The sequence below is a fragment of the Nerophis ophidion genome, linkage group LG02 (assembly GCF_033978795.1).
Source record: "Nerophis ophidion isolate RoL-2023_Sa linkage group LG02, RoL_Noph_v1.0, whole genome shotgun sequence".
NCBI lineage: Eukaryota > Metazoa > Chordata > Actinopteri > Syngnathiformes > Syngnathidae > Nerophis > Nerophis ophidion.
This window is the reverse complement of record NC_084612.1, coordinates 16003514-16019708: the sequence shown is the minus strand read 5'-3', so window position 1 is coordinate 16019708 and position 16195 is coordinate 16003514. Positions and strand designations below refer to the sequence as shown.

Here is a 16195-nt window from a genome sequence, read left to right as displayed (position 1 = left end):
TCAAAGATCCAAGAGTGAAGCAACAAGAAAAATGGATGCAACAATTGAGAGAAATATGATTTCAAATATGGTGACGAATAGCAAAAATAGTCGAAGATTCTACATATGCCAAGTGCGCTCTGTTGACTTTAGGGAGCTGCGTTAAAAAACACCAGTCAAAGATCCTCAATAAAGTAAAAACACTTGACTAAGATTCTCAATATGACAGGAGTGCTTTGCTGTTTTAGAGTACCTATCGCAAAAAAAAAGTTGGTCAAAGATCCTCAATATGACAAATGCTTCCTGCTGGTTCTAGGGACTGACTGCAAAAAAAAATGACAAAGATCCTTCATACAACACAATTATTCTGCTTTGTTCAAAAGTCCCACTGCAGAAACATTTCTCAAAGATCCAAGAGTGAAGCAACAAGAAAAATGGATGCAACAATTGAGAGAAATATGATTTCAAATATGGTGACGAATAGCAAAAATAGTCGAAGATTCTACATATGCCAAGTGCGCTCTGTTGACTTTAGGGAGCTGCGTTAAAAAACACCAGTCAAAGATCCTCAATAAAGTAAAAACACTTGACTAAGATTCTCAATATGACAGGAGTGCTTTGCTGTTTTAGAGTACCTATCGCAAAAAAAAAGTTGGTCAAAGATCCTCAATATGACAAATGCTTCCTGCTGGTTCTAGGGACTGACTGCAAAAAAAAATGACAAAGATCCTTCATACAACACAATTATTCTGCTTTGTTCAAAAGTCCCACTGCAGAAACATTTCTCAAAGATCCAAGAGTGAAGCAACAAGAAAAATGGATGCAACAATTGAGAGAAATATGATTTCAAATATGGTGACGAATAGCAAAAATAGTCAAAGATTCTACATATGCCAAGTGCGCTCTGTTGACTTTAGGGTGCTGCATTTAAAAACACCAGTCAAAGATCCTCCATAAAGTAAAAACACTTGACTAAGATTCTCAATATGACAGGAGTGCTTTGCTGTTTTAGACTACCTATCGCAAAAAAAAAGTTGGTCAAAGATCCTCAATATGACAAGTGCTTTCTGCTGGTTCTAGGGACCTACTGAAAAAAAAAATCACAAAGATCCTTCATACAACACAATTATTCTGCTTTGTTCAAAAGACTCACCGCAAAAACATTTCTCAAAGATCCAAGAGTGAAGCAACAAGAAAAATGGATGCAACAACTGAGAGAAATATGATTTCAAATATAAGAGAAGTGATTGGCCTGCTGTTTTTGGTGACCAATAGCAAAAACAGTCAAAGATTCAACATATGCCAAGTGCGCTCTGTTGACTTTTGGGAGCTGCATTAAAAAACACCAGTCAAAGATCCTCTATAAAGTAAAAACACTTGACTAAGACTCTCAATATGACAGAAGTGCTTTGCTGTTTTAGAGTACCTATCGCAAAAAAAAGTTGGTCAAAGATCCTCAATATGACAAGTGCTTTCTGCTGGCTCTAGGGACAGACTGCAAAAAAAGAAAAAATCACAAAGATCCTTTATATAACATAACTGTTCTGCATTGTTCAAAAGACCCACTGCAAAAACGCTTGTCAAAGACCCGAGAGTGAAGCGACAAGATGATGGATGCAACAATTGCGAGAAATTGGATGTAAAATATGAGAGAAATGATTGGTCATAAGATGAGAGGAGCAGATTGAAAAGCAGAGCCATTGGAGGTTTTATTCTTCTATGGGTCCTTGGCAGTGATGCTCACACGGTGAGAAATCACAGAGTATCACCTGCCAGCACCACCCTGCTGTGTTACTATCACACACATGCACACGTGCACTATTCATTGGCTCTTTCATTCTCTGTGCCCAACACAGCCGACTGGGCCACGTTTGGAAAGCAATACGATTCTCATCGAGCTCTCATACTGGAGTAACCATGTAACAACATTCCCAGGAAGATTGGGTTAGATATTTTTTTATTTTATTTTTTTTAAAACAGGTGGCCTTGAAATCAGCGTCAGCTCGCCTTTTTCATCCTGATACACGGCGACACGTCGGCTATCCACCTCGACGTGTGTCCCCTGTGGGATTTTTGCTGGGGTCCAATGTGTTCAGAGCACAGCCTGCGAGGGATCCGGCTTGTCGTTGGCTCGCTTTGGACACTTTGATATAAAGGCAGGCGTGTTCAGGAAACACCCGTGGGAGTTCGAGCCCTCAGAAGTGAGTGGAGTATGAGAAGCGGCTTTCCACAGGACAATATTTGTCGCCTCGGTCTTGTTGTCATGCCGCGCCCTGCAGTAGTACGCTAGTAAAAAAACAGTGGTTGGAATACTGTATGCTCTATTCCAGATATAAAATATTTGCAGCAAATTTCTTCAAACACTAAAGTAGTGCTGTTCCGATACCAATATTTTGGTACCGGTACCAAAATTATTTCGATACTTTTTAAAAAAAAAAAATGGGGACCACAAAAAAAATTTCTTATTTTAACAAAAAATCTTAGGGTACATTAAACATATGTTTCTTATTGCAAGTTTGTCCTTTAAATAAAATAGTGAACATAGAGGACAACTCGTCTTTTAAAGGCGTACTGAAATGAGATTTTCTTATTTAAACCGGGATAGCAGGTCCATTCTATGTGTCATACTTGATCATTTCGCGATATTGCCCACCTCAACCGACGCACGGAGGGGGGGCAGGGTTTGGTCCTAGCGGGGTGTATAATATAAGCTGTATGAGTCATGGATGCATTGCATTCTGGGTAATTGTTATGTTGCGTTTATAATGTGTTACAGAGCCGATTTTCTCCAGAAATGTGTTTGTCATTCTTGTTTGGTGTGGGTTGACAGTGTGGCACATAGTATTAAGAGTGTTAAACTTGTTTATATCACAACCTTCACAACCGGTGTGGCTGATGAACAAGACCCCTGGTTTACACATTAGTACCAGCAATAAAAAACTCTTTATGCTGTGTAATGTCGTTTTACATTTCAAAAGAGTTTTGCGGCTCCCATTGTCGTTAAAAAATTGTGTCAAAATGGCTCTTCGAGTGGTAAAGGTTGCTGACCTTGCTGCCTCCGCCATTTCGAGAACGGCGACGGGGAAAGTGTCATACATAACGTCATGAAATTGACCCTGCGGTAATAGTAAGCATGCACTAATAATTTAGGGAAGCAAGTTTGACCTGGCAGTCGTTCAAGGCAGGCGCATATTACATACCCAGCGGCAATTCAAGGAAATACGGTAATTACAGTGGATGTCAGGTGTAGATCCACCAATGGCGTTTGTTTACGTTTTGACGCTGGTGAGCTACGGTGTGTAGTGAAGCATGTTTAGAACTATACCTCGTCTGGTATGCTCTATTCCAGATATAAAATATTTGCAGCAAATTCCTTAAAACACTAGAGTAGTGTTGTCCCGATACCATTATTTTGGTACCGATGCCAAAATTATTACAAAACTCCATCCATCCATTCATCTTCTTCTGCTTATCCGAGGTTGGGTCACTGGGGCAGCAGCCTAAGCAGGGAAGCCCAGACTTCCCTCTCCCCAGCCACTTCGCCCAGCTCTTCCCGGGGGCTCCTGAGGCGTTCCCATGCCAGCCGGGAGACATAGTCTTCCCAACGTGTCCTGGGTCTTCCCCGTGGCCTCTTACCGGTTGGAGGTGTTCGGGTGGCATCCTGACCAGATGCCCAAACTACCTCATCTGGCTCCTCTCAATGTGGAGGAACAGCGGCTTTACTTTGAGCTCCTCCCGAATGGCAGAGCTTCTCACCCTAAGGGAGAGCCCCGCCACCTGGCGGAGGAAGCTCATTTCGGCCGCTTGTACCCGTGATCTTGTCCTTTCGGTCATAACCCAAAGCTCATGACCATAGGTGAGGATGGGAATGTAGATTGACCAGTAAATTGAGAGCTTTGCTTTCCAGCTCAGCTCCTTCTTCACCAGAACGGATTGATACAGCGTCTGCATTACTGAAGACACCGCACCGATCCGCCTGTCGACAGGCGGATCGACACTCTTCCCTCACTCGTGAACAAGACTCCTAGGTACTTTAACTCCTCCACTTGGGGCAGGGTCTACTCCCCAACCCGGAGATGGCACTCCACCCTTTTCCGGGCGAGAACCATGGATTCGCAGCCGGTCGCTTCACACTCGGCTGCGAACCGATCCAGTGAGAGCTGAAGATTTACGGCCATATAAAGCTATCAGGACCACATCATTTGCAAAAAGCAGAGACCTAATCCTGCGGTCACCAAACCGGAACCCCTTAACGCCTTGACTGCGCCGAGAAATGCTGTCCATAAAAGTTATAAACAGAATCGGTGACAAAGGACAGCGTTGGCCGAGTCCAACCCTCACTGAAACTATGTCCAATTTACTGCCGGCAATGCGGACCAAACTCTGACACTGATCATACAGGGAGCCAACCGCCACAATCAGACAGTCCTACACCCCATACTCTCTGAGCGCTCCCCACAGGACTTCTCGGGGGACACGGTGGAATGCCTTCTCCAAGTCCACAAAGCACATGTAGACTGGTTTGGCAAACTCCCCGCATCCTCAAGGACCCTGCCGAGAGTATACATCTGGTCCACAGTTCCACGACCAGGACGAAAACCACACTGTTCCTCCTGAATCCGAGGTTCGATTATCCGGCAAAGCCTCCTCTCCAGTACACCTGAATAAACCTCACTGGGAAGGCTGAGGAGTGTGATCCCACGATAGTTGGAATACACCCTCCGGTTCCCCTTATTAAAGAGAGGAAACACCACCCCGGTCTGCCAATCCAGAGGTACTGCCCCCGATGTCCACACAATGCTGCAAAGTCTTGCCAACCAAGACAGCCCCACAGCATCCAGAGCCTTAAAGGGGAACATTATCACAATTTCAAAAGGGTTAAAAACAATAAAAATCAGTTCCCAGTGGCATGTTGTATTTTTTGAAGTTTTTTTCAAAATTTTACCGGTCTCCGAATATCCCTAAAAAAATCTTTAAAGTGCTTGGTTTTCGCTATTTGCGATGCCACCAGGCTCGGCCACACGGCGCTCGCCATCGTGCCCTAACTCCGGGCCTGGCTCCAGAGCGGGGCCCAGGTGATCCGCGTCCGAGCGAGGGAAATCTGGGTCCTCGATTTTTCTTTCTCATAGAAATCTTCAAGCTAATCTTTGACACCAGTGAGTTATGGTGTGTAGTAAAGCATGTTTAACTATTCCTCTTCCTGCAGGGATGATACTTGTAAGAAACTTACTTTGTCACCATTGAGGCAAGGATTAGTGATTTAGAAGTAGCTGCCGACTGGGGCGGGACTTTAGCCACTAGCTAGCAAGCCCTGTCTGAAAGCACCTCTTCCAGAGGGCGTTTCAGTGTTAGAGTGGGGCAAAAAAGTATTTAGTCAGCCACCGATTGTGCAAGTTCTCCCACTTAAAATGATGACAGAGGTCTGTAATTTTCAACATAGGTACACTTCAACTGTGAGAGACAGAATGTGAAAAAAAAATCCAGGAATTCACATTGTAGGAATTTTAAATAATTTATTTGAAAATTATGGTGGAAAATAAGTGTTTGGTCAACCATTCAAAGCTCCTACTGATGGAAGGAGGTTTTGGCTCAAAATCTCCCGATACATGGCCCCATTCATTCTTTCCTTAACACCGATCAATCGTCCTGTCTCCTTAGCAGAAAAATAGCCCCAAAGCATGATGTTTCCACCCCCATGCTTCACAGTAGGTTTGGCGTTCTTGGGATGCAACTCAGTATTCTTCTTCCTCCAAACACGACGAGTTGAGTTTATACCAAAATGGATACATGGATGATACAGCAGAGGATTGGGACAATTTCATGTGGTCAGATGAAACCAAAATAGAACTTTTTGGTATAAACTCAACTCGTCGTGTTTGGAGGAAGAAGAATACTGAGTTGCATCCCAAGAACACCATAACTACTGTGAACTGATAAAATTGGGGCTTCAACATACAATTCTACTTCGGGCCCCAATGCAGCCAACAACCCAAATATATTAGTGGTTGCCTCCGTGATTGTGTACTGCTATCCTGTGCATTACTAACTTTGTAGGAGTTTGTATATTGTCAGAGAAGCATTTTATCAAAAGATATTGATGTAGCAACACTATATTTTGTTTTTCTTGGTGGTGCATTATTTAGACAGCAGGGACAGTATAATACACTTTGCTTTCAATCAATCAATCGAAGTTTACTTATATAGCCCTAAATCACGAGTGTCTCAAAGGGCTGCACAAGCCACAACGACATCCTCGGCTCAGAACCCACATCAGGGCAAGAAAAAACCTCAAACCAATGGGATGACGATGAGAAATCCTTGGAGGGTGCAAAGGACGTCGAGTGGATCAAGCATTATATTGTGAGAGTCCGGTCCATAGTGGCACTAACATGATTGTGAGAGTCCAGTCCACCAGCAGGAGGTCATCGTGAGAGGAAAAAGGTCAGCAACTGATGAGTGGTCCACCCTGGGTCCCGACATATTATATTTGTTGGACATAATACAGAAGCAGCATACAAACTTCCCATCCTGACATATATCAGAAATTGTTCTAATTCTGTAGCTCACGTCTACTTCAAGTCAGGGGAAAAAAACGACCGTACACCATGAATGTTTTATGAAATACCTGCAGCGATTCCTCCAGGCAGGAAACTCTCCAGGAAGACCAGAATTGCACTTTTTTGTTCTGCTTATTTTGGAGCACGGAAATCAGATGACACCCACATTTTTTTTTACACAGTTGAGTATTGTATACTATCATGAACAGCAACGTTGAATATGACACTGTTTATAAGACCACACATATTCAGAATCAGAATCAGCTTGAAGTTCTAAACAGAAGCAATAAGTCCATGATAAAGTCAAAGGGCATCCATACAACATGAGTGGTCCATTGTTTTGAGGCTGTCGTAGGATCAGTGAGTAGAAAGGCATCTTCTGTTGTTCCTGCATGGTGATGACAAGAAATACGTACACACCGGATGCCAACATTCAAGGCTGCACTGTTGATTCGCAAGTCTGCACCTTCAAAGGACTGATGACTCGTATTGTCGTCTGAAGGCTGCCTGGATGTGCAGTTATTGTCAGGGGGATATTAGTGTCAGCAGGGAGAGGACACTTTGTGATGGATAGCACTTATGCTTCCTGCTGTGAAGCCGTGAATAAAAGCGCTGCTGCAGGTTTAATAGCAGAGCAACATTCTAAAGGCCTGAAATTGAAGGGCAATACATTTTAAAAGTAGTGTGATCTTGAATCGATTAAGAACCGTTAACGCATAGGAATCGCGCTTCATTCGAAATCACAGGGTTGCAGTATATAAATATTAATCATTAAATTTTAATATACAATATATTATTCTTGTTTTAATTTGCATGAGCAAAGATACTAAAAAAGAAGATATATATATATATATATATATATATATATATATATATATATATATATATATATATATATATATATATATATACATATATATATATATATATATTAGGGGTGGGCAAATTAATGCGTTAATTACGAGTTAACTCATCAATCTATTAACGCCGACAATTATTTTATCGCGTATTTGCTTATGTTGTTTACATGCTTTTATTTTGTTAACGCCTTTTCTTATAAAGATGGCGGCGCCCGGACGGGCTTCGGCGTGGAGGGGCTGTTGGTAAAGATGGAACATTTGGCAAAAATACCGGACAATTCTGCAAATTTCATGGCTGGCTTACATCGTGGTCACTCCGGGACCACAATTCTGAATGTGGATAGATCGGGCCGTTTTGGACTGAATGACGCGTGCTTGCTAGACCGGCTAGCTAGCATGGGAATACTTTGCCGGCTACATCCAGCGGCCTGTGAAGCAGCGGAGTATATGTGTTGTCTTTTTATGAATAATGCAGACGAGGAGTGTTAGCTGAGTTCTTAACATTTGCTTTCAGAGCATGCATATCACAACATACAAGATGCCGTCATGGCGACACAACCTATACCGGGCTACCGTGCATGCTTGTCACTCCTGTTGCATGCTGGTTAGGATAGTTCTTTTTTTCCCAGGCTCATAACATCACAATATAGTACCATGTATATGATGCGTTCAGTTTATCAAAGTACCAAGCAAACAATCGGAAAATTCCCATCATATCAATTCCTAGATATGGTCATAATTATTTTAAGTGCCCTACGCAGAATAAACACAACATTATTAATATTGCTACTACGGATAATTTGATCAAAAGTTCCCTAAAACAGCCCACTACCTATAATATAGGTTTTTTAAACATAACATCCCTGATAAAAAAAAAATGTTTCTGCTGTTACCTTAGAAATTGCCTGTTCAGATGTTATGATTGTGGCTCAGAGATTTGTATGTAGATTATATTTATTTTCCATAACAAACAGGATAACTTAAATACCCTGGCACTGGAAATAAGCTTAAATGTTTGTATTTACATTTTTTGAGTTGATTTTCATAAAATATGCTATTTAACGGCGTGGCGCAGTGGGAAAGTGGCCGTGCGCAACCCGAGGGTCACTGGTTCAAATCCCACCTAGTACCAACCTCGTCATGTCCGTTGACAGTTCACCCTTGCTCCTGATGGGTGCTGGTTGGCGCCGTGCATGGCAGCTCCCTCCATCAGTGTGTGAATGTGTGTGTGAATGGGTAAATGTGGAAGTAGTGTCAAAGCGCTTTGAGTACCTTGAAGGTAGAAAAGCGCTATACAAGTACAACCCATTTATCATTTATTTAACTGCTACTGTTTAACAAGGACTGATTTAAATTGTGTTTGCACAACAAATGTTTTGGCACTTTTGTTCATGTGGGAGAATATTCCAATAAAAGGTGCACTACACACTACTTTTGAATTCATTATTGGGCTTTGCGTATACAATGCAGTTAATCGCGATTAATCAGAGAAAAAGTGCGATTAACTTCGATTGAAATTTTTAATGGTTGCCCAGCCCTAATATATATATATATATATATATATATATATATATATATATATATATACATATATATACATACATACACATACATAGGTATATATATACACATATATATAAACATATATTGTGTTGGCCCTGCAATGAGGTGGCGACTTGTCCAGGGTGTACCCTGCCTTCCGCCCGATTGTAGCTGAGATAGGCGCCAGCGCCCCCCGCGACCCCGAAAGGGAATAAGCGGTAGAAAATGGATGGATGGATGTACACATATACACATACTGTATATATATGTATATACATATACTGTATACATACATATATGGATGTATGTCTATGCATACATACAAATACAATTTGATTCAAAATCCATACTTATTTTTTTATAACATTAGGTGCCAGTTCTGTGATTAACTATATTCTTTCATAAAATGTATTTTGAAGCACATTGATTTTTTTTTTTTTTATCGATTAAGAACCGTTACACATAATATCGTGATTCATTGGAAATATATATTATTTGACACCCCATATATATATATATATATATATATATATATATATATATATATATATATATATATATATATATATATATATATATACACATACTGTATACATACATTTATGGATATACAGTATATCTATGCATACATGCATACATTCATACAAAAACAATGTTTGATTCAAAATCAATACCTTTTTGTAATATTAGGTGCCAGTTCTGTGATTAACTATATTTTTCCATAAAATGTGCTTTGAAGCACATTGATTTCTTTTTAATCGATTAAGAACCGTTACACATAAACGTGATTAATTAGAAAATGTATTTATTCAGACAACCCATATATATATATATATATATATATATATATATATATATATATATAATATAAGAGGGGAAGATAGGTAGTGTTAACGATGTGGATACATCCTGAATGTTACAAACCACACCACATCGCCTGTCCATTGCTTTCTTTGGACTCACATTGAGCTAGCAAAACTTGAAAAATGCTGTAAGAAGGCTTGATAAAAAAAAAAATACAAGGTCAGCACTGCTCTCCTGACTGAATGAATCTTGCAGCTCCGTCAGCCTGCCCACTATGGATGTGCTGCCTGGCACAAAATGGCAGCACTGCAGGTTCAGAATGTGTGTATATAACGTTTTCACACTGAGACGAGGTCGTACGACAAAGCATAGTTTTATTTGGTTTGCAGTTCATAGATCGAAAAACGTTATACTGTAAATTAAAACTTTGTAAATGTTTTATGTCATTTTACTGAGGCAAAGTTCCCATTTTTTCAAATCCAACTCAAGCCCCCTAAGTGTATGTGTCCATAAGTCCGATATGTATCCAATGCAACTGCAGTCTGGACTACCGGATCCTATTTGCCTGATTTATACATTATCGAAAGTTGACAAAAATTTCGCCGAAATAGACATGCGTTCGGAGCAGTGGCGGACGAACAATCAGTGGCCAAAAGAAAATGATTCGGAACGTGCATCAATGTCCCAACACTCCTAAGTTCCGACTCCTCACCCATGGACTCCTCAAAACAGTCGCACTACGTGCCCTACAAACTGACAGAGTCAAAATACTTGCCCCTTTTCCTTCTAAATGTCTTATGCAAAATATTTTGGTTAAGAAAATGTATACTCTTGTTGCACAAAATCCTTAGAATTGCCATAAATGTTCCAGGACTTAAACCTGTATACGAAGATCTGAGCCACATTCACGTCCATAAACACACAGCAAAGCACGTAATATCATGTTTGATCTACAAAACCCAAAACCAGTGAAGTTGGCACGTTGTGTAAATAGTAAACAGAAACAGACAACGATGATTTGCAAATCCTTTTCAACGTATATTTAATTGAATAGACTGCAAAGACAAGATATTTAATGTACGTACTGAGAAACATAATTTTGTTTTGCCAAATAATCATTAACTTAGAATTAAATGGCAGCAACAAATTGCAAAAAAGTGGGCAGAGGGGCATTTTTACCAATGTGCTACGTGGCCTTTCCTTTTAACAACACCCAGTAAATGTTTAGTAACTGAAGATACCAATTTTTGAAACTTTTCAGGTGGAATTTTTTCCCATTCTTGCTTGATGTACAGCTTAAGTTGTTCAACAAATGCTAAATCATGCACCCACCTGTTCCCAATTAGCTTATTCACCTGTGGGATGTTCCAAATAAGTGTGTGATGAGCATTCCTCAACTTTCTCCGCCTTTTTTGCCACTTGTGCCAGCTTTTTTGAAACATGTGGCAGGTATCAAATTCCAAATGAGCTAATATTTGCAAAACATAAAGTTTATCAGCTCGAACATTAAATATATTATCTTTACAGTGTATTCAAATGAGTATAGGATGAAAACAATATGTATTCTGTTTTTATTCACGATTTACACAACGTGCCAACTTCATGTTATGATCCGCTGCCCGGATCATAATTTTGATTTAGATTTTTGAGTCTTTTTGTGTTTTCTGTTTGTTTGGGACTCTTTCGGTTCCGGTTTGTGCGCCTCTGTTTGTTTCCATGGTTATTCATTGTTTTCACCTGCCGGTTGCTCCTGACGCGCAAATGTGTTGTGATTACTTTCTTTATTTAAGCGTGCCTCCTCCCGTCAGTCTGTCTGGGTCCATTGTTTGCGGTAAGCAACAGTCACGTTTATGTTTCTGATTCCAGTCCGTGTGCTAAGTGTAAGCCTTAGCCTTCCGTATGTCGGCACGCTGTTCTTGTGTTTCCTGACTCTGTGCTAAGTGTTAGCATTAGCTTCCCGTGCGTTCGGCACGCTTTTCTTTTGTTTATTTCTGTCCGTTTAGTACTGTGTCTTAGTTATTAAATCATCTTACCTTTATATTGTTGTCCACAAAACCAGTGACTCTTCACTGGTTTTGGGTTTTGTACATGGAGAGACGCATTCCGTCTGTATGGTAATTTTTTTCGGAATGTGAGTAAAGATGGAATTAGGCAACATAGTCTGAGCTTCATCGTGTTTTTTGCCCCTCTCTAGCTTCATAAACAGCGTGCATACACACAATTTCCGACAGAAAACCAAATCCTAACATGCTTTTCACGTTCTTCCAAAAAAAAATCAATCTGTATTATTTCAAAATAAAACAAATTTTTCAGTCATCCATCAACAGGATTAAATGTCAATAGTATTCCAATAAGTTTCGATCCTATTTTGTTTGTGTAGTGAAGCCCACAGGCCACTGCCAGGATTTCTGTATTGATGAAAAAGTTTGACAAAGCAAAGAAAACAGGAACGATTATATTAGTGCTGAGAGAGTGTGTGTGTGGGAGGAGGATAATACTGTAATGCAGGGGTGCTTGGAATGCTATAAGGTCTTTAAATGCTCCCCATCACGCTCCTTTGCACCGCCTGATGACTTCTTGGTGCTCCAATCGAAGCCTCCGTCATAGGAGACCTCCCTGGTCTGCTAAACGATTAGACCAGGGGCATCAAACTCATTTTAGATCACGGGCCACATGGAGAAAAATCTACTCCCAAATGGGCCAGACTAGTAAAGTCACTGCACGATCACTTAAAAATAAAGACAACTTAATATTGTTTTCTTTGTTTAAAAATAGAACCAGCACACTTACATGTTGCGGTTAATAGTATTTTATCTTTATTTGTCGTTATTTATATTTTCTGAATACATTGTGTGATAATGTTCATCAGTCAACTCATTGGTGTTAATGTTCAATCTATTAAGATAAAGAAATTATCAAAATCAAATTACAGTATGTTATTTATGTAGTTTGCTCATTTTCCTCGACTGATGTACTAACGTAATGTGGTTTATTTTGTACATATTGAGCATCATCTACAAAGATACAAAAAAGTGCTATTGTGACATCCAGTGGACACATTTAGAACAGCTGTTTCTTTCATTCCCAAATTTCAGGTTAATTCGTATATTTAGCAAACCACAGGCAGGATAAAACCTATTTGCGGGCCTGATCCGACCCTTGGGCCATACATTTGACACCCCTGGATCAGACAGTGCCTCATTCTATTATGAGTGCTGGATATTCATCTCTAATCTATCTTAATGTAGTGGACTAAATGTTCAGGTTTTTTTTATTGTTGTTGTTGTTTTTTTGTGTCCTTTCCAGGATAATTTCCCTGCCGGAAACCAAGAGCGTCTTCAAGACCTGAAGTCCACTGTGGATCTTTTGACCAGCATTACCTTCTTCAGGATGAAGGTAAATATCTCTAGTACAGGCTTGGGGGTCTATAGTGTCATCATGGTTTCGCCTCGGCCTTAGCAAAGGCGTAAGGGACTGTGTATTTGGTCCCAAGATCAACTGAACACTACTTGTTCACTTTTGAAGAACAAAGTTTGTATCCATTGATACAAACTCGGTGTCACACTGACTTGGTCTTGATATAGCTTGGTCTTGGTCTTGACTCAGTCTTACCTTTTCCTGGTGTACAAGATTTACTTTAGTCTTGCCGTGGTCTCACATTTCCCTTGGTCTTAACATGGTCTTGTTATTTACTTGTACTGACATTTCCTTAATTTTGGTCTTGACATTTTTGGAATTTTGTTCAATAGCCACACTCCTAATGAGACTAGAAAGTTAAAGTTAAAGTACTACTGATAGTCACACACACACACTGGGTGTGGTGAAGTTACTCTCTGCATTGACCCATCCCCTTGTTCCACCCTCTGGGAGGTGAAGGGAGCAGTGAGCAGCAGCAGTGACCGCACTCAGGAATCACTTGGTGATTTACCCCCAATTCCAACCCTTGGTACTGAGTGCCAAGCAGGGAGGTAAAGGATCCCATTTTTATAGTCTTTGGTATGACTCGGCTGGGGTTTGAACTCAAGACCTACCGATCTCGGGGCAGAAATTAATTAACCACAAGGCCCCTGAGCAGGCTGTAGCTTGGTCTTGGTTTCTGAATAAATGATGTGATAATGTTCATCAGTCCACTCATTGGTGTTTCTTTTCAATCTATCAAGACCACCAACCCCCCATCCCCCTCCATGCATCGGTTGAGGTGGGTGGGGTTGGGGGGGGGGGGGGGGGGGGTTGGTGGTAGCAGGGGAGTATAATGTAGCGTGTATAATGTAGCCTGGAAGAGTTAGGGATGCATGGGATTCTGGGTATTTGTTCTGTTGTGTTTATGTTGTGTTACAGTGCGGATGTTCTCCCGAAATGTGTTTGTCATTCTTGTTTGGTGTGGGTTCACAGTGTGGCGCATATTAGTAAGAGTGTTAAAGTTGTTTATATCACAACCATCAATGTAACCTGTGTGGCTGTTGACAAAGTATGCCTTGCAGTTGATGATGTTTGCTACCAGGGGTCGCATGCTACATGTGACTGGCCGGCATACAGATAGCATAGCGTGAAGGCGGGTGCGACGACATGTTTTAGAGAACGTTAAAAGCATTGTCACCACAACACGCCCTCAAAATAATTAAGCGGGTGAAAACCAGAGAATGTTAGCCCAGGGATTTTTCTGGGAAAGGCACTGAAATCTGGAAAATCCCCCAGAAAAATCTTGAGGGTCGGCAAATATATAGCGGAGTGATCAAAGAGCCGCATGCGCTGACCCTTGATCTACAAGAATACACAAAATTGCTATTGTGACATCTAGTGGACACATTTAGAACAGCTGTTTCTTTCATTCAAAAATTTCGGCTCATTTTTGTATTTAGCAAACTCATCCCACGAGCCGGATAAAACCTGTTCGTGGGCCTGATCCAGCCCGCGGGCCGTATGTTTGACACCCCTGCTTTATATGTTGATGGAAGTTTCAAATCTCTGTGGTAGGGTTGATCATATTTAGTTATTTTGTTCTTCTGGGCTGCACTCCCAGCTGTGTAACTGGACGAGGCACAATGTGATTGAACATTAATTACGTCTGTGAGGAGAGTGACATTTGCGACGGTGGAACGAGATGCAAACGTACACAAACACACACTTTCAAACACATTAACAGACACACACAGGATCCTGGTCAATAAATAAAATGTGCTAACAACTGATCACCGTTATTTAAGTCAAATTAATCGCGATCCACGATCACGATCATATAATTGCCCAGCCTTACCTTGAACCAAAAGTAAAACCGCCCATAGCGTTCCTGCTCGAAAGGATTTTTCAGTCATCACCCCAAGCAACGTTTGTAAGTTTCACAATATAACCAACATAATTCAAACTTCCGTGTGATGTATGTAGGAGTGTTTTCATGCATATTTGCCATCGTAATGTAATGACGCTAGCGTCGTTCGCATGAGCTAACATGCTAAAACGTTTACAAGTGTCTGTGTTAGTCTTGTGAACTTACAATGGCATTATTTTCGTATGGTTTCAGTTTCACAAATTCCTCAGTAAACTCACCAAGACGTCACCGTCGAGTGATTGAGTCTGTTTAGCTGATTAGAGAGTTAGCTTCCGCAGTTAGTGGGTCCATGACGATGACTTCTGTTGTGTTTGATCAGCTGTTTTACTGCCCTGTTATAGGCAACGGTTGGAAACACTTAAAGTATGTAAATAAACATTTACAGAATCTTACTGTGTAAATAACTCATGGTACAAGGTATATACAATATATTGCCAAAGGTATTTGGCCACCCATTCAAATGATGAGAATCAGGTGTCCTAATCACTTGGCCCGGCTACCGCCGGCATAGACACTGTTTCTACAAACATTTGTAAAAGAATGGGCCGCTCTCTGGAACTCTGTGATTTCCAGCGTGGAACTGTCATAGGATGCCACTAGGATGCTGTTTTGAAACGATTAAGGTATGTGAATAAACATTTTCAAAATAATTGTGTGTAATTAACTCATTTTACAACGTATATATGTACAGCTTATAATCCGGTGTGGCTAATAAATCGAAAAAAAAAAGTAATTTCTTCTAGAATTTAGTGGGTAAGACTTAGATCCTGGTGCGCTCTGTAGTCCGGAAACTTTGGTATATTAGCAGCACCAGCTAAGAGCTGCAGATATACAGTACAGGCGACTATTTACTGTACATTGTAGATTGTCACTGAAAGCATCAAAACTATGAATGAACACACAAACAAAGGTGAAATTACTGACAAAACATGTTTTATATTCTAGTTTCTTCAAAATAGCCACCCTTGCTCTATTTACTGCTTTGCACACTCTTGGCATTTTCTGGATGAGCTTCAAGCACACCTGTGAAGTGACAACCATTTCAGGTGACTACACCTCTTGAAGCTCTCGAGAGAATGCCCAGAGTGTGCGAAGCAGTAATCAGAGCAAAGGGTGGCTATTTTGAA

General features: G+C 40.7%; 1 protein-coding gene across 3 annotated transcripts in view; it reads left to right on the top strand.

The window, feature by feature from the left end:
• The window catches only part of LOC133537142 (protein unc-13 homolog C), a 400509-nt gene that overhangs the window by 223859 nt on the left and 160455 nt on the right, over nt 1-16195 (top strand). For all 3 annotated transcript variants that reach the window (XM_061878045.1, XM_061878036.1, XM_061878053.1), the window contains exon 15: nt 13049-13138. In XM_061878045.1, coding sequence (XP_061734029.1) covers nt 13049-13138 — 90 coding nt within the window. The remainder of the gene's footprint in view (nt 1-13048; nt 13139-16195) is intronic.